This window comes from Telopea speciosissima, chromosome 11 (genome assembly GCF_018873765.1).
Source record: "Telopea speciosissima isolate NSW1024214 ecotype Mountain lineage chromosome 11, Tspe_v1, whole genome shotgun sequence".
NCBI lineage: Eukaryota > Viridiplantae > Streptophyta > Magnoliopsida > Proteales > Proteaceae > Telopea > Telopea speciosissima.
The window spans coordinates 39596610-39620192 of NC_057926.1; the positions used below are offsets into that span (position 1 = coordinate 39596610).

The 23583-nt window shown below is 37.7% G+C and overlaps 2 protein-coding genes and 1 long non-coding RNA gene across 3 annotated transcripts in view; 2 read left to right on the plus strand and 1 right to left on the minus strand.

Moving 5' to 3' along the window:
* Positions 1 to 8670, plus strand: part of LOC122645785 (RNA-binding KH domain-containing protein RCF3-like) — a 31089-nt gene extending 22419 nt beyond the window's left edge. Inside the window, exons 6-8 of the mRNA XM_043839150.1 lie at positions 7533 to 7588; positions 7677 to 7776; positions 8350 to 8670. Of these exons, the coding sequence (XP_043695085.1) occupies positions 7533 to 7588; positions 7677 to 7776; positions 8350 to 8520 (327 nt within the window). The 3' untranslated portion in view covers positions 8521 to 8670. The remainder of the gene's footprint in view (positions 1 to 7532; positions 7589 to 7676; positions 7777 to 8349) is intronic.
* Positions 8671 to 9270: 600 nt separating this feature from the next.
* Positions 9271 to 9493, minus strand: LOC122645787. The gene is made up of 2 exons (XR_006330520.1): positions 9458 to 9493; positions 9271 to 9313 (listed from the first exon to the last, which is right to left on the minus strand). It is a non-coding gene; the product is annotated as an uncharacterized LOC122645787 (long non-coding RNA).
* A 6233-nt stretch (positions 9494 to 15726) lies between these two features.
* LOC122645786 (zinc finger protein CONSTANS-LIKE 16-like) lies at positions 15727 to 17475 on the plus strand. Its single transcript, XM_043839151.1, has 2 exons — positions 15727 to 16841; positions 17084 to 17475. Exons 1-2 carry the CDS (start codon positions 15786 to 15788, stop codon positions 17309 to 17311), a joined length of 1284 nt encoding a protein of 427 aa, XP_043695086.1. The 5' UTR covers positions 15727 to 15785; the 3' UTR covers positions 17312 to 17475.
* The last annotated feature ends 6108 nt before the right edge of the window (positions 17476 to 23583 follow it).

Below are 23583 nucleotides of genomic sequence, written 5' to 3' on the forward strand. Positions count from 1 at the left end.
GGATATTTTGGTACTTTTTCATTGCTGTAAATCTACTCTTTTGGGATGAATGTGCTGCTGGATACAGCTTGACATAGATATCGATTTCTTAATCGATTTTATGGTCTGTTTTTGGTCATTTTGCTTGTGTTGAGCTGCTGTTATGATGTTTGAGCTATTGTTATGATATCAGTTGTTTGTGTTGGTTGCTGTTATGCTATTGAACTGTTCTTTGAACTACTGCTGTACTATCGGATTACTCCTATTGGACTGGTCTACTGTTTGAAGGCCTTTATGTGTTGATAAGCTACTGTTTGTTGGTTGCTCTGTTATGCACTTTCGGGTGCTTCTTTGAAGATTGAGTGTTGTTTGTATTGGCTTGAGAGCTATTATTGTTGGATTCCTCTTTGGTGGTAATTATGGGAGAGACATCGAAGGACACCAAGGCTGTGCCTGAGGTTGTATCCTCATCCCCAAATTTTATGACATCAAAAAAGCTAGAAGGGAGTCAGAATTTTCAGCAATTGCACAAGATTGTGACCTTGGTTCTCGTAGGAAGGGGTGAGAAACATCACTTGACTGGAAAGAAACCTGCTACCGTGGATAATGATGCTTGGGAGGTTGCCGATGCTCATATCTTGGGTCAGATGTTAAACTCCATGGATAGTAATATTGTAGACCTTGTGACCCATATTGACACTGTTAAGGATCTATTGGATTATCTGGCTGTTTTATACTCTGGACACAATAACCTCTCCAGGATTTATGAACTCTCCCAAGAGTTTTATCGGGTTGATAGGAAGGGTCGACTCTTGACCCAACACTTTGTTGATTTCAAGAGGATGTATGAGGAGTTGAATGCTCTGTTGCCCATTAGCTCTGATGTTACCTAGATGCAGCAACAACGTGAGCAACTAGTAGTTATGAGGTTCTTGGGCAGTTTAGGCCCTAATTTGACCCCGTACGGTCTCAGATTCTTGGAGGTGTTACAGTTCCTTCTCTTGCAAACACTTTTTCTCGAGTTCTTCGTGTGTCTCGTGACACTACTCGAGTCTCTTTTGGTGATAGCATTGCTCTTGTGAGTGGTGCCCGCAGTGGGGGTCGTCAGCCTACCAAGTTCCCCCCAGCTGCACCTTCTGCTAGTACTCCTGACATATCTGAGAGATTTGGTCCTCCAAGGACTTGGCACCATTGTGGTAAATCTGGTCATATTTAGCGTTATTGTTGGAAGCTATATGGCAAACCTCCATAGTCCAAGGTAGCTAACACTGCCAGTATTGATCCTGCACCCCCCACTTGTACTTGTTGAGGATCGTCATGTGACTGTGACTATGACAGAGGAGGAATATGCTCGCTACAGCCAGAGCAAGGCTGCTAAGGACCTTTCTTCCATTGCTAACTTTGTCCAGAAAGGTAATGCCACTACGCGTCTCTCCATTTCTAGGCCCTGGATTATTGATTCAAGGGCCTCGGACCATATGTCTGGCACCTCACGTATCTTTTCCTCTTTACAACATTCTCGTTCCAGTGTTACTTTAGCTGATGGTTCTTGTGCTACAGTCAGAGGCACTGGTACTGTTCGGCCCACTTCTTCCTTGTCCCTATCATTTGTATTGTTTTTGCCTAAGTTCCCTTTTAACCTTTTGTCTGTTAGCCAACTTACCACTGCTTACAACTGCTCAATAACCTTTTACCCTGATTCTTGTGTCTTTCAGGATTTGCAGACGAAGAGGATGATTGGTTGAGGTCAGGTATCTGGGGGACTGTATCTTCTTGAGGATTCCTCTTCCGTTGCTTGTTCGAGCCCAACTTCCCCTCATCAGGGTCACTGTCGACTTGGTCATCCGTCCTTACAGAGTTTGCAGAAATTGTTTCCTAGTTTGCGTTCTCTTTTAGTTTTAAATTCTGAGTCGTGTCAGTTTGGGAAACTCCATCGTGTGAGTTATCCCCCTCGTGTCAACAAACTGGCCTTACATCCCTTTTCTTTGGTTCACTCTGATGTATGGGGTCGTTGTCGTGTGTCTATAAAGTTGGGTTTTGTTTATTTTGTTACTTTTGTTGATGACTACTCTCGTGTTACTTGGTTGTACTTAATGAAATTTCGATCTGAATTGTTCTCTATCTTTTCTTCCTTTGTTGCTGAAATTAAAAATCAATTTGGATCTTACATTAAAGTTTTGCGTAGTGACAACGCACAAGAGTACTTTTCTATACCTTTTTCTGATTTTATGACCACTTGTGGAATCATTCATCAGTATTCTTGTTCTAACACACCCCAACAAAATGGTGTGGCAGAATGGAAGAATCGTCACTTGATGGAAGTGACTCGGTCCCTTCTCTTTGAAATGAAGGTGGCCAAGTCTTTCTGGGCTGGTGCGGTGTTGACCACCTGTTACCTTATCAATCGTATACCCTCCTCTGTCATTAGTGGTGGCATTCCTCATGCTTTACTCTTTCCTTCTGAGCCCTTTTTCCCTTTGCCACCACGTGTCTTTGGGTATGTCTGTTTCATTCGAGACCATACTCCAGGGTTATCGAAGTTAGACCCCAAAGCCATCAAATGCATTTTTGTGGGATACTCTCGTGTTCAGAAGGGGTATCGATGTTATTCTCCTATTCTTCGCAAGTATTTTGTTACTGCTGATGTTTCTTTCTTTGAGTCTCAACCTTATGTGCATGAGTCTGTTATAGATCCTTCTTTGGATGAGGACCTTTCTCTTTGTGTTATTCAACCTTCTTTGTAGATGCCTGTTGCACCAGCTCCTGCGAAGCCTCCAATTATTCATGTTTATCACCATGAACCACTGAGAGAGGCTGCTGTCCCCAATGTTGCCTCGCCTGTGTCATCTGCGGATCCTATTCTTGGTCCTATAGTTTCTGACTTGGATATATCCATTGCTCATCAGAAAGGTACTAGTTAGTGTGTTAAACACTCAATCTCTTCTCATGTTTCTTATTCTGGTTCATCCTCTACTTTTCACACTTGCCTTTCCACTGTTGCATCTCATCCTATTCCTAAGACCACTGTAGAGGCATTATCTATTTCTGGTTGGAGGACAACTATGGAAGAAGAATTACAGGCTTTGGAGCATAACCGCACTTGGGATCTTGTTCCTCTGCCACCTGGAAAGTCTGCTATTGGTTGTCGTTGGGTTTATGTGGTTAAAGTTAATGCTGATGGCTCTCTTGCTCGTTTGAAAGCTCGATTGGTGGCCAAGGGCCATGCCCAGGTGTATGGTGTCGATTAATTGGATACGTTTTCTCCGGTTGCCAAACTCTCTTCTGTTCGTGTCTTGATCTCCCTTGCTGCTTTGCATCACTGGCCTTTGCATCAGCTCGATGTCAAGAATGCTTTCCTCCATGGCGACCTTCATGAGGAGGTGTATATGGAGCAACCTCCAGGGTTTGTTGCTTAGGGAGAGTCTGGGCTAGTTTTTTAAATTGAAGAAATCTTTGTATGGATTGAAACAGTCTCCAAGGGCTTGGTTTGGCCGATTTACAGAGGTGGTCCTTGAGTTTGGTTTGTCACGATGCAATAGTGACTATTCTCTTTTCTATCGCCAAACAAATGTTGGAAGAATCTTTCTGATTGTATATGTTGATGACATTGTGATTACTGGTGATGACTCTACAGGCATTATTAGTTTGAAATTTCATCTACAACAGAGATTTCAAACTAAAGATTTGAAAAAGTTGAACTATTTCCTAGGAGTTGAAGTGGCTCAATCTCGGAAGGGAATATCTCTTTCATAGCGAAAGTATACTCTTGACTTACTTACAGAGACTGGGATGCTAGGTTGCAAACCCCTTGACAGTCCAATGGATCCAAATATCAAGCTTATTGCAGATGAGGGAGATGTCTTTGATGATCCAGAAAGATACAGAAGGCTGGTTGGAAAGCTGTGCATTACTTGAAATTTACTCAACCTGATATTTCGTTTCCGGTGAGTATTGTAAGTCAATTCATGTCATCTCCTAGGACACCTCATTGGGATGCTGTCATTCGGATTTTGAGGTATCTCAAGAAGGCTCGTGGACGAGGATTAGTATACATTGATCATGACCATACACGAGTTGAGAGATTTTCTGATGCAGATTGGGCTGGATCACCGATGGATCGAAGGTTAACTATAGGCTATTGTATATTTGTTGGAGGTAACCTTGTCTCATGGAAGAGTAAGAAACAAAGTGTAGTGGCTAGATCAAGTGCAGAATCCGAGTACCGAGCCATGACTCATGCTACTTGTGAGCTGGTTTGGTTGAAGATGTTGTTGACTGAGCTTGGGTTTGAGAGTTCTACACCAATGCAATTGTGGTGTGACAACCAGGTAGCAATACATAGTGTCTCAAATCCTGTATTCCATGATAGAACTAAACATATTGAGATGGGTTGTCACTTTGTAAGAGAAAAACTCTAACAGGGCGTCCTACAAAGTATGTCAAGACTGGAGAACAACTTGCTGATTTGCTTATCAAGTCTTTAGTAAGTGGGAGGGTTGACTATACATGCTGGGCATGATTGATATATATGCTCCAGCTTGAGGGGGAGTGTTAGAAGTATCCTGTAAAGGGTAAAATGGGAAGTATCCCATTCTTGAGAAACAGCGTCAGCCTTATGGCGTTGGACTTGTCTTCTCTCTTTTTGTTTTCCTATTTTACCCCTGTAAAGGTTACTCTATATTAATGATAATATCTGACCTCTCAAATCATAATTGAGAGTCCAGCCTTTCTCTTATTCTTTTCTCTTCTCCTCTCCTCTCCTTCTATTTCGTTTTCTATTTACAATTATAAACCATTTCATAAATTGTATATCATTCATGGTTCATTACATCGAGTCAAATATATCGGAATCAACAATACAAGCAAGTCGTGCCACATCGAGTTCCAGGTAAGTTCAAAACCACTAGAATATTGCTGCTGCTGTCGAATTAAGTTATCCTCTGATTGTATCAGAAAAGCTGGCCATGTCATAGTATACCTCCAACTTTGAATTTTGCGCAAATCTTCCAACAACGCAGCAAATCATCGCTTCCACTGCGTTTCTCTACTGCCTAAGAACTTGTTCCAACCTTGTATAGTAGTGATTCGGCCAAGAAGGCACAAAAATTGAGTTTTCCAAGCTTCACAGCAAAACCAGATGAAATGAGTGAAATGGGTTGGAATTTCAGCCCATTTAGTTCGAATTTATGTATTTATAGTATAGTCAAAGTAACGTTTTGGCCAAAATTTTGGTGAAATGAAGCTTTGCACTGAAATATGATTGAAACCTCAAAATTTTTGTCGAAATGTGTAAAATTTTGAGTATCGCATTGGGTTTCGTTTTGAGCTTTTGTGAAACCGAAATATTTCGCTAGGTTTTGAGAGAGAAAAAACATTTCTCTAAATCGAGAGCAGCTAAATTACTTATGGATAAGATCATATTTTCTAAGAACAGTATAAACCAAATGTGAGACTAGGTATACCAGGACAATGACCAATTCAAAAGACAGTATAAACCAAATGTATGTTTTGATTGTTTCAAATGTCCAATTGCTTGCTTCTTCAGTTTTGCTGTCTTATAGTTCTATGTTGATTTTTGATGACTTTTAATGTGGCTTAATATTGATTTTTGATGCCTTGATGTGACTTATAGTGAGAGAGAGAGAGAGAGAGAAAACATTTCTCTAAATCGAGAGCAGTTAAATTACTTATGGATAACATCATATTTTAAAGAACAGTATAAACCAAATGTGAGACTAGGTATACTACGACAATGACCAAATTCAAAAGACAGTATAAACCAAATGTATGTTTTGATTGTTTCAAACGTCCAATAGCTTGCTTCTTCAGTTCTGCTGTTTATAGTTCTATGTTGATTTTTGATGACTTTTAATGTGGCTTAATATTGATTTTTGATGACTTGATGTGACTGAATGTTGATTTTTGATGACTTGATGTGACTTAATGTTGATTTTTTATGACTTATGTGGCTTAATGTTGAATTTTGATGACTTAATGTGGCTTACTATTGATTTTTTATGATCTAAGGTATATATTGTAGCATACTAAATAATATTAGAAAAAAGGGAAAATAAAAAACAACACTTGGGCGCCTAAGCTCTTAGGCACCCCTCCACCGCCTTGACAACTATGATCAGTGAACAAAATTCATGGTGCATATTGGAGGCCTTAGAATGGCAAAGCAAAGGCTAGAAATTGCTCATATTTCAAGTGATGAATAAAGGTAAATGATTGGGGCTTCAACTGTGGATGGTGATCTAGATAGAGTGGAGTGGATGGGCATGAGTTGTACAACTAACCCCATGAAGTTAGGATAAGGCTCGTTGAAATGAGTTACAAGTACTTGTGGTAACAAGGTGTATTGGAGCTTTAAAACCTTGGTTTGGAGTTCGATGCAAGAAAATACAAATTTTTAACCCATCTATGAAGGGACAAGTTTAATGAATAGGGTTGTTTGAACTTTGTGTTGAAGGTCACAAGCATCAATGTTATTGTACAGTTGTACTTGAATTGTGTGCTTCAATGCATTAAACAACCTCTTTTGTTGCATTGTCAGTCTTTCGATCAGAAGCGAAATACTACATTGTTAGAAGATGAAGTTCGATGCAAGAAAATACAATTTTTTTAACCCATCTATGAAGAGACAAGTTTAATGAATAGGGTTGTTTGAACTTTGTGTTGAAGGTCACAAGCATCAATGTTATTGTACGGTTGTACTTGAATTGTGTGCTTCAATGCATTAAACAATCTCTTTTGTTGCATTGTTTAATAGTCTTTCGATCAGAAGAGAAATACTACATTGTTTGAAGATGAAGCTGTTGCTACCAATGGAAATGAATCTGAAAAAAGGATTCTAGGAAAAAACTCATATTCCTAGGTTACTAACCGTGCAAGGAGCTCAAGAGTATCCACTTCATATTCCGACTCCATTGGCTTCTATAATTGTAGCTTGTAGGTGATAGATTTGATTTACAGTTTAAATTCTAGGATCATTACACGTTTATTGTGAAATCATAGAAAAAAATAATAAAAATAAATTCAAAAAAATATCAAGTATATTGTCTGCTTTATTTCATTCATACCCATTTATAAGCAACCTAATAATGATAATTTGTTTGCCAAAAAAAAAAAAGAATATATATTATTATAATGATGATAATGATGCATTTGCTGTGGATCTGTTTAATCTCAGTAAATTACCTATACTTTTCAATGCTGCTTTTGAAGTGAGGCTCCAAATAATTTTGAAATTTTGGGTCTATGTATTCCAATTAGATACAGTGCCATCCTGTCTACTTGTCATGCACCTTCCATTTTAGCTTTGGATCAATCTCTGTTTTCAAAATATCAGTGGTAAAGCTAGAGATCCTAATATTCACTGCCTTGATCAAAGTCCCACTGTCTATGGTTTTTTACATGTTAATGCTGAACTAGTTTTCATGTTGATGAATTCTTGTGGTTCTGTTATGGCTTCCTCTTAAAATAATGATTGAAATGGTTTTGGTAATCTATCCTATCTGATTTCTAAAATTTTGTTTTTGTGTTATTTCAAGGCTCCGGGACATGAATATGAAGGTCAGAGTTATCATGTTCAGCCATCTGCTACTGGGTACAGTAACTACACCGCCTCTACTGCATTTGATTTTTTTTTATTTTTTGAGATTTAAAATTGTGATGTTCTCTTTCTTGTTCTGCAGATACCCAAATGTTAGCAGTTCTATGGAGGTTAAGGTTCCGAACAGTGCAGTAGGATCTTTTCATGGAATAAGTGGAAGTGGTGTCTCCAATTTCCGTGAAGTAAGCCTTTAACCTTGTTCAAAGTGTTAAAATAGGGGACACGTTCCTACAACTGCTGTCAGATATCTAGATGTGTGATGGACCCTGCTAGGATGTAGTTCCATACTAAATATAGGCCAAATGTTCTCTGTGCCGGGGGCGCAGGCTGCGCCCAGACACATGGAGGTTGGTGAAATGACCACCCTGCCCCCTTGAATGACAGGCCCATGTGTTTGAGCGCAGGCTGCGCTGCGGCAGAGAACATCAGCCCCTAAATATATTATGGGCTTATTCTATGAATAATTTTGATGAATGAAAATTTCAAGGACTATATTTGTGATTTTATCAAAGGAAAAAATAGCTTGTCTGGGAGTGGCTCTTGCATCCAGACACAGGCCCTGTAAAATGATCACCCTGCCCCCATGAAAGGTAGAAATCCCACCCCTATTGATGCTTCTGCATGCGCACCCATTGGTTCCCGCGCTGGTACAAGGGACTCTCCCTGTTTTTAATTAGAATGAAAACCCTTTTCTGGAGAAAAATGTTGCTTAAATCTCTTCATGCCTCTCACATTCCCCTCTTTTGAAAATGCAGGTTTCTGGAGCAAGAGTGAAACTGCAAGATCCTCAGTCTGGGGGTTCAGAATGTGTTGTTGAGATCCATGGGTCTAATGAGCAAATGAATGCAACTCAGAATTTTCTTCAGGCCTACATGGGTTCGGCAGTACATAACTACAACTCGCAGCAGCATGCTTCTTATCAATAGTAACTGTTCGTTTTTCATTTTTTTTTTTTTAGGTTTTGGATATTTTTGTACCATAATTAACCTTTATTTATGGACAAGAGTGAGTGATATATTAGGCTATTTGTGAACATATCAACATCAGTTAAAATTAATTGTTTCTTGGCTGGTGAATTCAGGACACTACAAAATCTCTCCCAAATTGGCAATTACCTCGTGGTTGTTTGTTTTTTTTTTTTTTTAAATAATTATTTAGAATGGCCCAATTGTTTATATGAGTTGGATTCAAATCATGTCTAATTGATTAGGTGTATACATCTCAATAAACTTTTAAATTCTTCAAATTGACTCATAAAAAGATAGTTCTTAATTGGTATCTATAAGCCTCTACTTCGGTTTGATAGCTTGACAAGGCTATATAATTGTTTTACCGGGGGGAAGGAGAAAGCAATATAAATTGTGGGAACAGAGTACAATGAGGTGAAAGTAAGAAACGAAATTACTGACATGATGGTGGATGGTAATGTTCAAAGCGTTGGCCCTCATTAAATCGGCTCTGAACGAAATATTTGTTCGACAGATGGAGAAGGGATTATAGGTGAGGGCCACAGTCAAGAAAAAAGGAAAAAAAATTGGGGTTTATAGGAAAAAAAAACCTTCTCCATCTGATATACCAAATGAGTAGGATTCTTCCATCCGACTGTGGTCTTTTTCAGTTCATTTTGTATTCTTCATACTTTTTCATCATTGTTAATAGGAATCGCTTTTGCTTTCTTTTCCTCTGGCTACTAAGATGTTTCAGTTCGTAAGGTTGTCTCTTTCCTGCCCATGGATTTAGCAACTTGGAAAGACTTACGGTGGGTACCTAGACACCCAGAGATGAGGAAGGGCGTAGTAAGCGACGAAATGTTTCGGGGAATTGAAAATAAGCATAGATGCGGAGATTCCCGAATAGGTCAACCTTTCGAACTGCTGCTGAATCCATGGGCAGGCAAAATTGTTTGGAAAATGTTTTTAAATTATAAGTGTTTAAGTTAGACTCGGATACTACTCACCAAAAAAAAAAAAAGTTTGATTAGAATACTTATTAGCATAGTATAGAGTTCTCAATTGAATCTACTTAGTCTAAAGGGTGAATTATAGATCACGCCTTGGTTTTCAATCGAAACTCAGATCACCCCCTGGTTTTTGAAAAAAACTCAAATCACCCCCTGGTTTAGACCCCAAAATGACAAATTAGTCCCTAACGTTAGTTTTATGTTGTTAAGTGATGATGTCAGCCAGTTAAATAAATTTAAATCCCTAAACTACCCTTGACCAATTTTGAAGATGAAGGAAGGGTAGCATTGTAAATTTAATTCTAATGTTTTAGTACAAGGGTAAAATAGTCCTTTCACACCAATAACTAAGAACAGACTAATTGTTACTGTAGAGGAGGACATTTGAGTTTTTTCAAAAACCAAGGGGTGATATAAGTTTTGATTGAAAACCAGGGGGTGATCCGTAATTTATCCAACTATTTTTGTCTTTACCTTATCCTACCTTATCAGTTTATAATTTATGCCCGTTATAAATTAGAACTGTCCCTACTTAAACCCAAACCTCCATATTGCTTGGGGTAGCAGATTGTGTTCCAAGAGATTAAATATATTTTCTTTGAACTTTCTTTATAACCTTTTCAAAAACGTAAACAAACAAAATCCATACTACGACAAATTTTAGTTGGAAAAGCAAAATAGAATGGCCGCAAGTATAGATTGGGTAAATTTGTTATTTTTTGGTTAAAGATTGGGTAAGAATCTTATGATCTTAATAAGAGAGCATGTTAGCCTTCCAAATAGAAAGCTGATTCTTCATTCGATTCACAATTTGTTGCAAACTTGAAACTTTGGATCTGGGATGAAAGAGATTAGTTCCTAAAAACACAGCATCGCAGGACATTTCTTTGATATCCAGAATTGTCAAGAGATGCCGTCTGACATTCGTCGGGACATTACGACTAAAGAAAGCTCCACTCTTGTAAGAATTAATATGTTGATCAGAAAGATCCAAGAAATGATCCAAGATGGGGATTTGATGGTTAGAATATAATCAACATTAGTTTGACAAAAAATAAAGGTATCATCAGCGAATAACAAATGAGAAATCTTAGGAGCATGTCAAGCTACCTTTATACCTTTGAGCATATTCAAATCCCTATATGCTAACATCAAACGGGATAACAACTCCATGGTTGTAATAAAAATGTATGGGCTTAAGGGACAACTCTGTCTGATCCCCCTACAAGGTTCAATATTGTTAAAAGAACTCCCTTCCAAGTTAGTGGAAAATGAGACAAAGGAGATGAGATGGCTAATTAGATCACACCAGGCATCCCAAACCCCAAAAATTCGAAAATGGCTCTAATGAATTCCCTTTCAAGTTATCATAGGCTTTTGACATATCCAGTTTTAAGACCACAATCCCCTTTTCCCTTTTTTGTGTTGCAAGAAATAGAATATTTCCTGAGCCAATATAATATCGTCAGTTATTTGCCTACTTGGGATGAAGGCCTCTTGGAAAGGAGATATAAAAGATGGTAAAAGGCCTTTTGTTTGCAAGAATTCTTGCAACTATTTTATAGGAAATATTGCAAAGACTTATGGATCTGTAGTCTCCTACCTTAGTAGCATCATCTTTTTTAGGTATAAGGCAATTGAGAGAGCTTATTGAAAAAACTGGGAAACAAGATGACATACATCCGGAGCAACAAGGTCTCAAAATATTTTATTTAAGCAGACTTGGAAATCATCACTTCTTGGAGCTTTATAAGGGCCAAAAATAAAAACACCACCTTTTTAATTTCATCTTCCACTGGTGGTCAACATAGAGCTTATAACTCAAAATGTGACACAATAGGATCAAATAGACATTCTACAAAGAGGGATCAAGAGGGTTTGAAGTAATATACAAATCATTGATGAATATAGCAAAAGATCTGCCAATATTTCTAGTTCTCATAATATGATTGCCATCATCATCAATTAAAAAATTAAATTTTCTTTTCCTAAGGTGATGTTTGGAAATGGCATGATAGTATTTGGTGTTGCTTCACCATCCAAAATATGGAAATGCCTTGATTTTTGAAACCATAAGATTTCCCCTGCTTCAAAAGTCCAATTAGTTAGATTAAGATGAAGAAATATTGGTTTGGGTCATGGGATGATTAGAATTTTGATTAGGGATAGTGGCTGCCAACAGTTATCCTTCTACTTTTTATTTTTTATTTTTTTATAATTTAGACTAATAAATCCATAACTATCAGAATTAAAATGTCAACAAATATTTATACTTCCTTATTTGAGTTGAAAGAATTGGATTGGGACAGCGTTCCAAGCTGATACATGATATAATGTTTTCATTAAAAAAAAAAAAAAAAAAAAAAAAAGAAAAAAAAAGAAAAGAAAGCAATAGGGCAGCATGGATTTATGTTGTTGGATATTGTGTCAATCAAATCTAAATAAATTATTTAATTTTAATTAATTTATATTTATATTTTTACGGGTGATTATGTTTCCAGAGGTATAACCTCAACGGCTTGAAGTGTTCGCAACTAGGTATGGAATTAGATTCTCTATTGGCATGGTTGCCATACGGTGTGTTTTTGAGAATAGAGATTCTAGACAAATGTAGGTACATATTTGTGTGTATATCAAACTCGATCATACGAGAGAACCTTGCATGGTCTACTGTTGGATATTTTATGTAACGTGGTTCATGTGATAGTTGTGTAACCCCCAAACCTGAGATGTCTTTATTGTTCTAGACCAACACTGTATTCTTTTGTGTATATATGGATGATGCATACATCTGACTAACTATACATAATACATCACTACATTCGCTGCGCTATGTTTGCCTGTCAACAAAGCTTAATAAGGATTCCACTTCTCATACATAGAGAATTTCCTGTGAGAGAATCCTAAAGTTGATTGAACAAAATTCCGAACCTCATGGTTTAATTATAAATTGTTTGCAAAGTTATAAAATTATTTGTGATAATTATATTTAGTAAAAGTTTTACCCCTTTCTCTTGTTGTCCAGTCAATGGTCAGTCAATGGTCAGTCAATGGTCAGGATGCTCTGATGTATCTGTCAGTTGACTAAGGTGATAATATTAATTTAATTAAGATATTTTAAAGTGGATGGATTTACGCGTAATGTTTTATATCATTATTGGTTAATTTTATGGTTATAACGTTTTAAGATGTCCTTATGGGCAATTATGTTAATTAGCTTATTGACTACAATTCTAATTAAGCTGCATTGTTGTACGTTCCAATAGGAACACATCGCTTGGCATATAGAATCCAAAGAAATAAGGAATTTTATTCGTTATTTTATAGCCTAAAGAGGAGAGAAAGGGATACACAATTCAAATCATACTCTCAAAATCGCAAGTTCTCTCTCTCTCTCTCTCTCTCCAAATGTTGGGTTTTGCCATTGTCGAGGGAGGATTCCATGTTGTTCTTGCTCCATCAAGCAATGAGGAGTATGATTCCTATTTCTAAGGGTTTGGTGTTCAAGTGTTGTGAAGTATTTGAGGTCCTTCACTGGTTGCACTAAGAGGTAAGTCTAAACCTTATTGAGATGTTAGATTTGAATACCCCCAAAACAGTCAAATTTGAAATGTCAACAAATTTTTATATATAATTTTTTGAAATGAAAGAATTGGATTGGGTCAAAGTATTCCAAACTGATAATGATACAATATTTTCCCTAAGAAACAAAAAAAGAAGAGAGAGAAAAACATGATTTTAGTGTATGGTATCAGATCGGGTATCGATTATCTACAAAATTGATACGGTATCGACACAAATCAGCTCTCTCAAACAAGTTTATTCTTGATTTTTCTTAAGAAATGGATTTTATTTTTTTACTTTTTTACTCCTTGTTCGTACCATTTCACTGATACAATATCGGGATTGGTGACTAACAATACTGATACGTATCGATTGTTAGCGTGTCCCTCTCTCAACAGGAGCTGAGTGAAAAAGCTTAATTTTCTTCTACCAAAAAAAATAAAAATTAAAGGTCTGCCTGGTTAATATAATGGACCAGAACAGTGTGAATTGAACCGACCCATCCAACAAGTAGACACTGACCGGTCTACCAAGATCCAAAACATCACTAGTTACATGACAAGGAAATATGGCTTGACAGGGAACAGATTAAACCTAGAGATTTCCACAAGTGTCAAGCAACTACTAGACTCTAACCAACCGAAAGAGAGATGAATGAGTAGACTTAGATAAAACCCACAATCCTTATCAATGGGAGGGAAAACTCCGTACCAAGAATCCAAGATTCCAAGATTGTTGTTGTTGTTAATCATATCCATATACAGAAATTAGAGATGAGTAGATAAAACCACAATCCTTATCTCCTTAATATGACCATTTGAATTGATGCCGGCCGTCTCCATTTTAATCCACCACATCCAAGTCAGATCATTGGCTGTCTTTTTCAATGTCAAGGTAGGCTTTGTACGGTAACGTTTCTGAGGAGAGGGGGGCACGACTACATGAGGGGTGTGAATGTTCACGTATGTGAACGACTCACAGCCGTTCAGATGGAACATTCTCACAAATTGGATTCCATTTGAACGACTATGAAAAATAAACTGTTTCTATTGTTATAGAAAAACAGAAACATGTATGAAATGCATATTCACAGAAGTATAAGGTGGTGGTGATGATGGTAGTGGAGGTGGTTGTGGCAGTGGCAGTGGAGGTGGTGGCGGCATTGTGGTAGAGGTTGAAATTGCATAATGATAAGAGGTGATGGCGGTGATGGTGGTGGTCATGGTGGTTGTTTCATGCAAACTTTTGTCACAACTTCTTGTTTTTGTTTTCTTGGTACAATTTTTTTTTTATGTTTTTCAAATTGCATCAAAAATGTTTTTTTTCTATCAATTTAATCAAAAAGAACAAAAAAATGAACCAGATGACACATACACGTTTTGTTCCATTTCTTTTACACACCCACACACAAAAAAAAACCATAAGCAAATTTTTTTTAAACATATTACTGTACAGAGACTTATGAGCGTTAAAACATCTATAGAAAAATAAGTAAAAGAATTGATTTGGTTTGATTAACCATTTCAATTTCAAGTGGCGATTTCTATTTCGGAAATTATTTGGTTTGATTTTTACATCTTATTTAGTGAAATGGAAATCAAATGGAATAGAAATTCTGAAATAGTGGAGGAATTGTTTCAATTTAAAAATTGAAATTGATTTCACTTTTGCTCTTTAATGAGCACATGGTTAATTTGACGGGTAAAACAATAATTTCATGTTAAAAACTAAAACACCACCATTCTTCTTCTCTTGATGGTCTCACCACCACCACCACTACTACTACCGCCACCTTTGTCACCACCCCCACTACCATTGTCGCCACCAACACCTTCCCGAACCTACCCTGCCCCGCTAGTACACCCTCTCATAAAGAAATATAAAGAAACTATTCCTAAAAATTAAACTATCAAATGGATTTATTATTCTTGAAATATTTCAGATTGATGCAAACAAAATAATTTCAAATTCTTAACCAAAACTCTATTTATTTTACATTTTTATAAAATCAATTCTAAATTAAAATAGAAACCATACCAAATCTTGCCACAAGACATAGAAGAAGAAAGCCTGTTTGTGTATGAGAGAGAGAGAAAGAGAGAGGGACCGCAGCACAACTGAAGGTTTAAACAAGAATAATTGAACTCTATAGACAAACTCATTCAATTGTGGGGGTGTGAGAGACAAACCAAGAAAAAGAGAGAGAGAGAGAGAGAGAGAGGTGGGTGTCATGGACCCACTAGAGAGGGGAGGGTTGTGTCATGGACCCACTTACTTCAGTGTGGTTGGGTCCAGAAGAAATCCCTTTACTAAACAGGTAGCCAATAAGAAGAGAAGAGCAGGATGGGCATTAGAAGCTCAGCCAATGGACGACGAGATAAGGCATTCCATTGGGCCCCAAAAGCGCATCCTTCTCTGTAAATATTTGAAAAAGTCCCAAAAAGCGCATACCCCAGAGAGAGAGAGAGAGAATTTATTTGAGAGACTTGTATCGGCCCTATATAGATTCAGTGTAGAAGCTCCTCTTGTGGGTCACTTCTCACTCCCTCCTTCCTCTCAACCCAAATAGTTGCAATCTTTCCTTCCACCCTCTAAATAAGACCTTCCCCTAATTTCAATCTCTCTGTTTCATCAAACCCTTCAATAATCCTCTCAAACCATCAAACCATGACCTCCGACTGTAAAATAGCCAGCGCCGTCGGTGGCAAAACAGCTAGAGCCTGCGACAGTTGTCTACTCAAACGCGCCCGTTGGTACTGCGCCGCCGACGACGCTTTCCTTTGTCAAATTTGTGACGGTTCAGTCCACTCTGCAAACCCATTAGCTCGTCGCCATGAAAGGGTTCGACTTAAAACCTCATCATCACTTAAACCCACTATTGAGAATTCTCTCCCATCTTGGCATCAGGGTTTTACCCGAAAAGCTCGAACCACTCGACATGGCAAATCAACCAGGAAGCTACCAAAAATTGAAGAACCCATACTCTTAAACCCACTTCCATTAGTCCCTGAAATGGGTAGTGATGAAGCTTCACCGAATGAGAATGAAGAACAGCTTCTCTATCGTGTTCCCATCTTCGATCCATTGGTTGCAGAGCTTTGTACTTCTTCAATATCCAATGAAGGAACAGAGACTACTACTACTACTAGTGCGATGACTGCAGCTCTAGAAAGGGAATCTAAGATTTTGTTGCCATTAGATGTGGAAAACTTACCTGGGTTTCTACCGTCTGATATGGATCTTGAGGAATTTGCAGCTGATGTGGAGAGCTTACTTGGAAGAGGGCTTGATGAGGACACGTTTGGTATGGAAGGGTTGGGATTGTTAGGTGCTAAAGAGGAAGACACAACCATGGAAACCATGGAGTGTGGGTTTGGGGATGGTAAGGTGAAGGTGGAGGAAGAAGAGGGAGATGATGTGGATGGTGTTATTGGATGCCACGTGGATCTAGAAGTTGAGATGGGGAGAGAAACACTAGACTTGAATTTTGATTGTGATTCTCCGACCACCGCTGAGGAGGAAGAGGAGGAGAAAGTTGGTGGTGGTGGAGGTGGTGTAGCAACTCATGATGCAGGGTCAGCCATGATGGTGAAAATCAACGGTGGATATAAATTGAAGCTCGATTACGAGGCGGTCATCACCGCCTGGGCGGGCCAAGGTCCGGCTTGGACCACCGGTGACCGGTTCCAACTCAACCCAGACGACTGGTGGCCCGATTACTCGGTAAGCTTCTTTTTATGGATTTGGCTCTCCTCCAGCCGTGGCGGAAGCTGGTTGAGGGTTTGGTCATTTCATAGGACCCCGCTTGTGAAATGATCTAAACACCCCTGTTTTTACTGGGTTGGAAGAGACCCGAATACTCTTTATATATAAATCCAACTGTGACAATATAGTCCAATGAACTAAATTTAATTGTTCATTATCTCTGCACTCTTTTAAAATTTTTTGCTTTTAAGTTTTTGCAGACTACATGTTCGATGGGAGTACCATATGGAGATATGAGAGGAGGAGGGGCGATAGGAGATGGAGGGAGAGAGGCAAGAGTGTCGAGATACAGAGAGAAGAGAAGGACGAGGTTGTTTTCTAAGAAGATTAGGTATGAGGTGAGGAAACTCAATGCAGAGAAGAGACCTAGAATGAAAGGTCGATTTGTTAAGAGGGCTTCATTTGGTGGATCTGGTTTTCCCTTCTGAGTCACTGTAATTATTCATGGACTATTCAAAGTGTTTTCTCTGTTCCAGGGAATGTAGAAACTCAAAATCCCTGGTTGAGTGAGTTAGGGCAATTGGAAATTTCTTACTTGAGTTGCCTTTACTTACACTAATGTTCAGCTAAATAAATGCATAAGCTTTTAGCTTTAACTCTCTCTCTCTCTCTCTCTCTCTCCCACACCGACTTTCTGGATTTCTAACTGAAACATGACTTCATGAGTAAGGTTTGGATAAGATTTTCAAATCCTCTAAAGATATCCTAATCTAAAATATCCATCTATCTAGACAATTCAAATGACAGTAAAAAAAGTTTGATGGGGTGTGATGTCTTGTATTCCGTGGTTTGCGATTGTCGACTAATTTGGAAGGGTCAATAAAAGGCCGTAGGCCCGGATGAATTGGCCTACTTTGTTTGTTATCTTCGTTACTGTGACTTTGATGAATTGGTAGTTTATGATGGAGGTTCAAGGGCGATAAGTTAGATTTCTATTTTTATAGGATTATATGGGTATTCTCGGTAAAATTTGTTGGGATTGGATATGTCTTGTATTCTATAATAGTCCACATAATTATTATTGGGTTTATATTTGTAATTGAATCGGGTTTTGAGTCCATTAAATGTACAGGTTAGAATTGTAATTATGTGGGGATTAGGGTTTTTGTGTTCCTTGTGTATTGTCTTTGTAATGAAAAACCTAAACACAAGCAAAAGAAAGATCGATCACTTTGTGAGATAGAGAATGGTGTAGAAAATTTTCAGATTTAATGAAAAGTCTTTGGTTCTCGAAGATGGATGTAGGCATTGATGCCAAACCATATTAAATTTCTCATGTTCTATAATTATTTGTTTAATTTCTTCGTCATGGATGTGCATATGTATGTATGTTTTGTACTTTCAAAATTGATTTTCTTGGAAACTAACTGAAGCAAAGGAAAAGTTTGGATTAGATTTTGAAGTCTACATTATATCCTTATCTTGAAGGACTATGAGTCTATGTTAGGATAACAAAGACAATTCAAATGATAGTGAACTCAATCCACATGCCACATCAATTCTCCTCTTGCCAAGATAATCTTCAACAAGAGAAAAGTATTGGGAACAGCCCTCTTTTGTTGACTTTCTCACATTAGTATCTTTCAGGGGATTGAATCCAAGAAGTTTGGAATCCTTCCCAAAAAGGGTTTTGTGAATCTCTGTCTCCTATGTAAAAGGAGGGTATATTCTACCTTATATAAATTAAGTTTGTTCTCTTCACTAGCCTCCCATAAGCAAGGAAGAAGAAGAAGAACCTATTAATGTGAATTGGCATGGTAAAGTGGATTAATCACAATTTGGGGAATTGCATGTCAAGTCATATTCTCATGAAAATGAGTTAAACAAGGATGGAAGGAATACATCATATAGTGATCATAATTTTCCAAAATTTTCTAACAAGGACAAAAATTGAGAAAGAAAATAAGGTGATGAAGATGGTGACAAAAGGATGAAACTCAGCCTTTTACTTAGTTAGACATGACAATTAATTGAGTTACAAAAGTAATAATCCACACAACCACTACCCCCTCCCTTGACAAAAGAAGAGATTAGTAATCTAGCTAATCCTCATCTACATGGAACATATATTGACAAGCTCTTACATTCTAACCATGCAAATAGGTTTTCTCTCAAATTTAATTAAAAACAAGGATGTGTATGGAATTATGATCCATCTTTTTGTCACAACCATTCACTCTAGCCATCTATTAAGCATGTAATAAGTTGGGATTTTTCAAGTCTCAAAACCAATTCTTTTTCTACGATGGAATCGTCGGAGAATATTTTTATCAGAAATTACCATGAAGCTTTGAACCATGAACATTGAACATGAAAATATGATTCCCTGTTTTATTTGTTTTTTTTTATTTTTTGGCAAAAATGTTTCTAGTATCTTAATTTATCTAAAAGTAGTAATCTTACAAGTTCAGGTGTTTTCAAATAGAAAGATATAATAGAGGATAGATGAAACCGATTATTGATGTTCACTTACAAGTGGAAAATGCGAAGAAATGCGACGAATTGTTAAATCTTCGAGTTTGCATATTTTAATGTGGTTGATTTTGCAATCAATTTTCTCATCTTCCTATTCTTAGAGAGTACAAAACTTTGGTAGGGTTATTCAATATCTTTAAGTTACTATTTGATGAACATGTGATATTTGTAAGAACAGGTTTTACTAAACGCCATAGTTGTGAGAACAGTTCTGGAACGGATTTGCCAAATGGTCAATTACTTACAAAGAAAACTGTTCCAGACCAAAAACAGCAAAAAAACGTTTATGGGAAAAACCACACGCTCTTCACGAAGAACGTTACCAAACGCAGTCCAAAAGACTTAAGAGAAGCCACTGCATTAGTGGGTTTCTCAACAGGCCCAACCCATCAAATATATATAAATAATCTCACTAATAATTACTTAAATAAGATCCATGACTTAAGCCCAAATCATAATAGGATCAAGGCCCAAAACAGTAATTAAACAATACCCATGTCAAAAACAGTAATGAATAAGCTTATTTTCAATTGGGTCTTCCTCCCATTAAGGTAGGCACCATATAAGATAGGATCAAAATTCTCATATTTACAACCTCTATTATGAAATGGGCTAATATTGAATCCAAACCATATTGTGAAATCAAATCAAATCATATGAGATGATAGGAAGATCTTCTTAGTCATGTGGGGACACCCAAATAGGTAGGAAATCCCTACGTTATGGCTGTGTTTGCTATGTATTCTAAGTCGATTTCACATTTTTAGATGATAAAAAACAACTATTTTCATCAAACACAACCTATATATTATCACTAAAAAAAGATTATGGTGAGCAAATAACACTATGTTCCTTACTCGGGAAACTTCAAGAAATCAAAGACCAAAAATATATAAGTATTGTATGGGTTTCAGAGTTGATTGATAATACCAAGAATTGGAATGTTGATTAGGGAAAAGGAATTGCACGATGCCAGTGTGTGGAGTCTTTTATATCCTCACCATAACCCTCTCCTGTTTGTTTATATGGAAAATTGAACATCCAAAACCCCGGCGTAAGCTAGTGAAAAATAAGCACTTTTCGCAAGGGGGTTGGGTCTTAAGATAATAGGGGAAAAGAAGGCTGCTTGGTCCTGCCCGTTATGCCTAGGCACATGGGTGGCAAAATGATCACCCCGCCCCTCATATTGGATGCTTGGGTGTGTGCTTCCATTGGTCCTCGTGTTGGCACAGAGGCAACCGGACCAAGTAGCGTTCTCTCTCCCAAGATAATATTATTAGAAAGTTGTGTTCATTGTGACTGAAAAAGAAAACCAAAGAGGTAGTCATCAATTAGGTTGCCAATTCCAGGCCCGCACTGGCAAGCCTGACCGAGCACGACTAGGAAAACCCGAAACGGCCTGGCCCATTTGTTATGGATGTCGGGCTCAAGCCCAGACTGAATACCATTCAGTTGTTTCGTGTGCGCAGGTCTAGTTGGACCATCGCTCAAACGATCAAGAACCTGACTCTGCCCAACACATTTAAATGCTTTTTAGAGATGAGAGGCTCAATAGCTCGTTTAAAGCCCATCCAAGACTTGTTTAGCTCGATTAAAGACTGGTATCCGATTGACCGTTAATAAATGAGACCATACTAGCCACCCATACTAGCCATATGCAAGCCCAACTACCTATTCGAGTGGTCACAGTCAAGGAGATCTAGAATCAGTATCGTATTGCCTATACCGGGCGATACGTATCGGTTTTGCATGTAGCCGATCCCGATACTGTGTCGATACCATATCGATGACACGGTATGGACATGGGGTAAAATGGTTAGAGAACTCATTTTTAAGGAGATCCAGGGGTAATTTTGTCTGATATAGACGATCCGTTCAAAATATCGTATCGATTTTGCAAGTGACTGATACCCGATCTGACACCGTGCACTAGAACTATGGTCAAAGAGAAAAAATGGTGAGGCCCAACCAAGCCCGACCAATTGACACCCGCTGAATTGACCATTGGAAATAGAAGCTATAACCATGATTTCAAAACCTCAATCCAAGATTTTGGCAACCTTATTTGGAGTTTATACTAAAACCCTATTGGGGTTTGTGATCCTAGGATGGTAGGTGAACCGACTTACTTCAAAACCTCAATTCAAGACTTTGCCAACCCTATTTGGAGTTTATTCTAAAACCCTATTGAGACCTAAGATGGTGGGTGCTATGGGTGGGGGAAAACTTTGTCTCTTCTAATTTCCCATATTCATGGGACACCTAGAATTTTTTTATGGTCCTCTTGTTTTGGGACACCTTTCCCCTGCACAAAAAGGTAGGTTGGTGGAAACACTTTACACTACAATGTAATCCCAAAAAATCTTTTCTTGACCTGTCAAATTTTCAAAACTTTAGAACATTATATTGGTAAATCTAGGGAGAAGAGAAATCACCTAATAAACAAGGAACCCAAAGCCTGAATCATCACAGGCAAGAAGAATCCAAGCAGGTTAATGGCGACATATACTAGTCTACATAACCGTACCTATAATCTATGACCCTTAATGATGAAAGGTAGAGTCCTTTCTCTCCCTCTCCTACAACCCTGATGATCTCACCAAAATTGTTACCTTCCCCAAGTAAAGAAAAAGGCTATATCTTTCATTACATAAGAAAGGAAGATTTTCATTGTGAGGTGTCAAATTCTGAATGAATGATATTTGTAGGCAGGTAGAGACAATCTTGATGATATGAGCAGTGTTTTTATTATGAATCTCATGTTTTGTAAGCCATGATGGTAAAGAGAAAAAGTAAAGGGCTGGATAGGGCTTCCTACTATGGTGGTACCTTCAATCTCCTTCCAAGATTTCATCAGCAATATTGATCCTTATGGATGTACTACCAATTTTAGGATTGGTTTTGTGTTCTTTATTATAAAATAATAGAGCAAAAAGTTTTGTGCATGGCCGTGCATGGTACATGATTACACACAACATCTTCGATGGGAACAAATTGTTATGTCGAAATACCATAATCCCTCGTTGACGGAGTGTCTGATCGTGTTTAAAGTTCGATCCCTAATAATAGAGCTAGGTAATGCAAGATAGGTCGTCTAATAAGCTTGTTATGATAGATTAAGTTTCTACTATGTAATTAATTAGATGTAGTTAAATTTTGTGGACAAGTAGACCTTAAGCGGTCACCAATTGGCAAACTAAAGTTTTGAAAATGTAAGGACTACAAAAGGTGCATTGGAATACGAGAATGACTAAAAATACAAAGATACATACTAATACATGGGAATGACTAAATATACAAGGATACATGCTTATACACGGGAATGTATTTTTTGAATTAGTACCTGAATTTTGACTTATAGTTAGATTTATCTATGCAATGATTCCACATCATTCCACCACATGACTAAAATTTGATGAACCTCTCTGATATGTTTATTAGAACCTGCCATTAAAATAAGGGAGCGGAGGCTCAACATCATGGTTCGTAATCTAGGTATCAGACTCGGGATCAGTCATGGCTGATATCAATCCAGATCGGTCAAAATGGGTTTGGATTGGTCTAAAATATTAATAAAATACAAAATCGGTACATATTGATTAATTTTTTTTTAAAGAAGGTCAAAATCCCCAAAATATGGATCAAAAAGCAGGCAAGAGAACGCTACCAGAGTTATGGCTAACAATTAGGGCTTGTATTGCCGGATTGGTCTAATATTAGATTCATTGCACCAACAAAGTAGCCAATGAAAGTGTACACAAAGGCATTGGTTTGGATGCAACTTTTTATTTCACTGGGAGTTTAACGGTCATTTCGTGCACAAAGACATTGATTTATATATGGGCGTAGGAGCCACACTAACCATGCGACCGATCCGTTTGAGTTTTTTTTTCCTAAAAAAAAATAATTGTAATATGGGTTTGAAAATTAAATTAAATTCAACAAATTTAGATAGATATCATTGGGTGAATAAATATTGGATCCCACAAGCTTTATTTCATCGGCTAGCTGGAATAGTGCAATGCTATCCAGCAGAGTACACTACTTACCTTTGGATAATTTAACAACTCAATGGGAAAAGGAGAAGGAAAAGAAGAAGGGAAATTTGTGGTCCACCAGAAATGAATGAGAGCTAGACCAGTTTAGGTCTCATTTGATAGAGAAGAGAAGGTGACACTACCAGCCAAAATCAGAATAAGAACAAGACTCATTATTTCCAAGATTA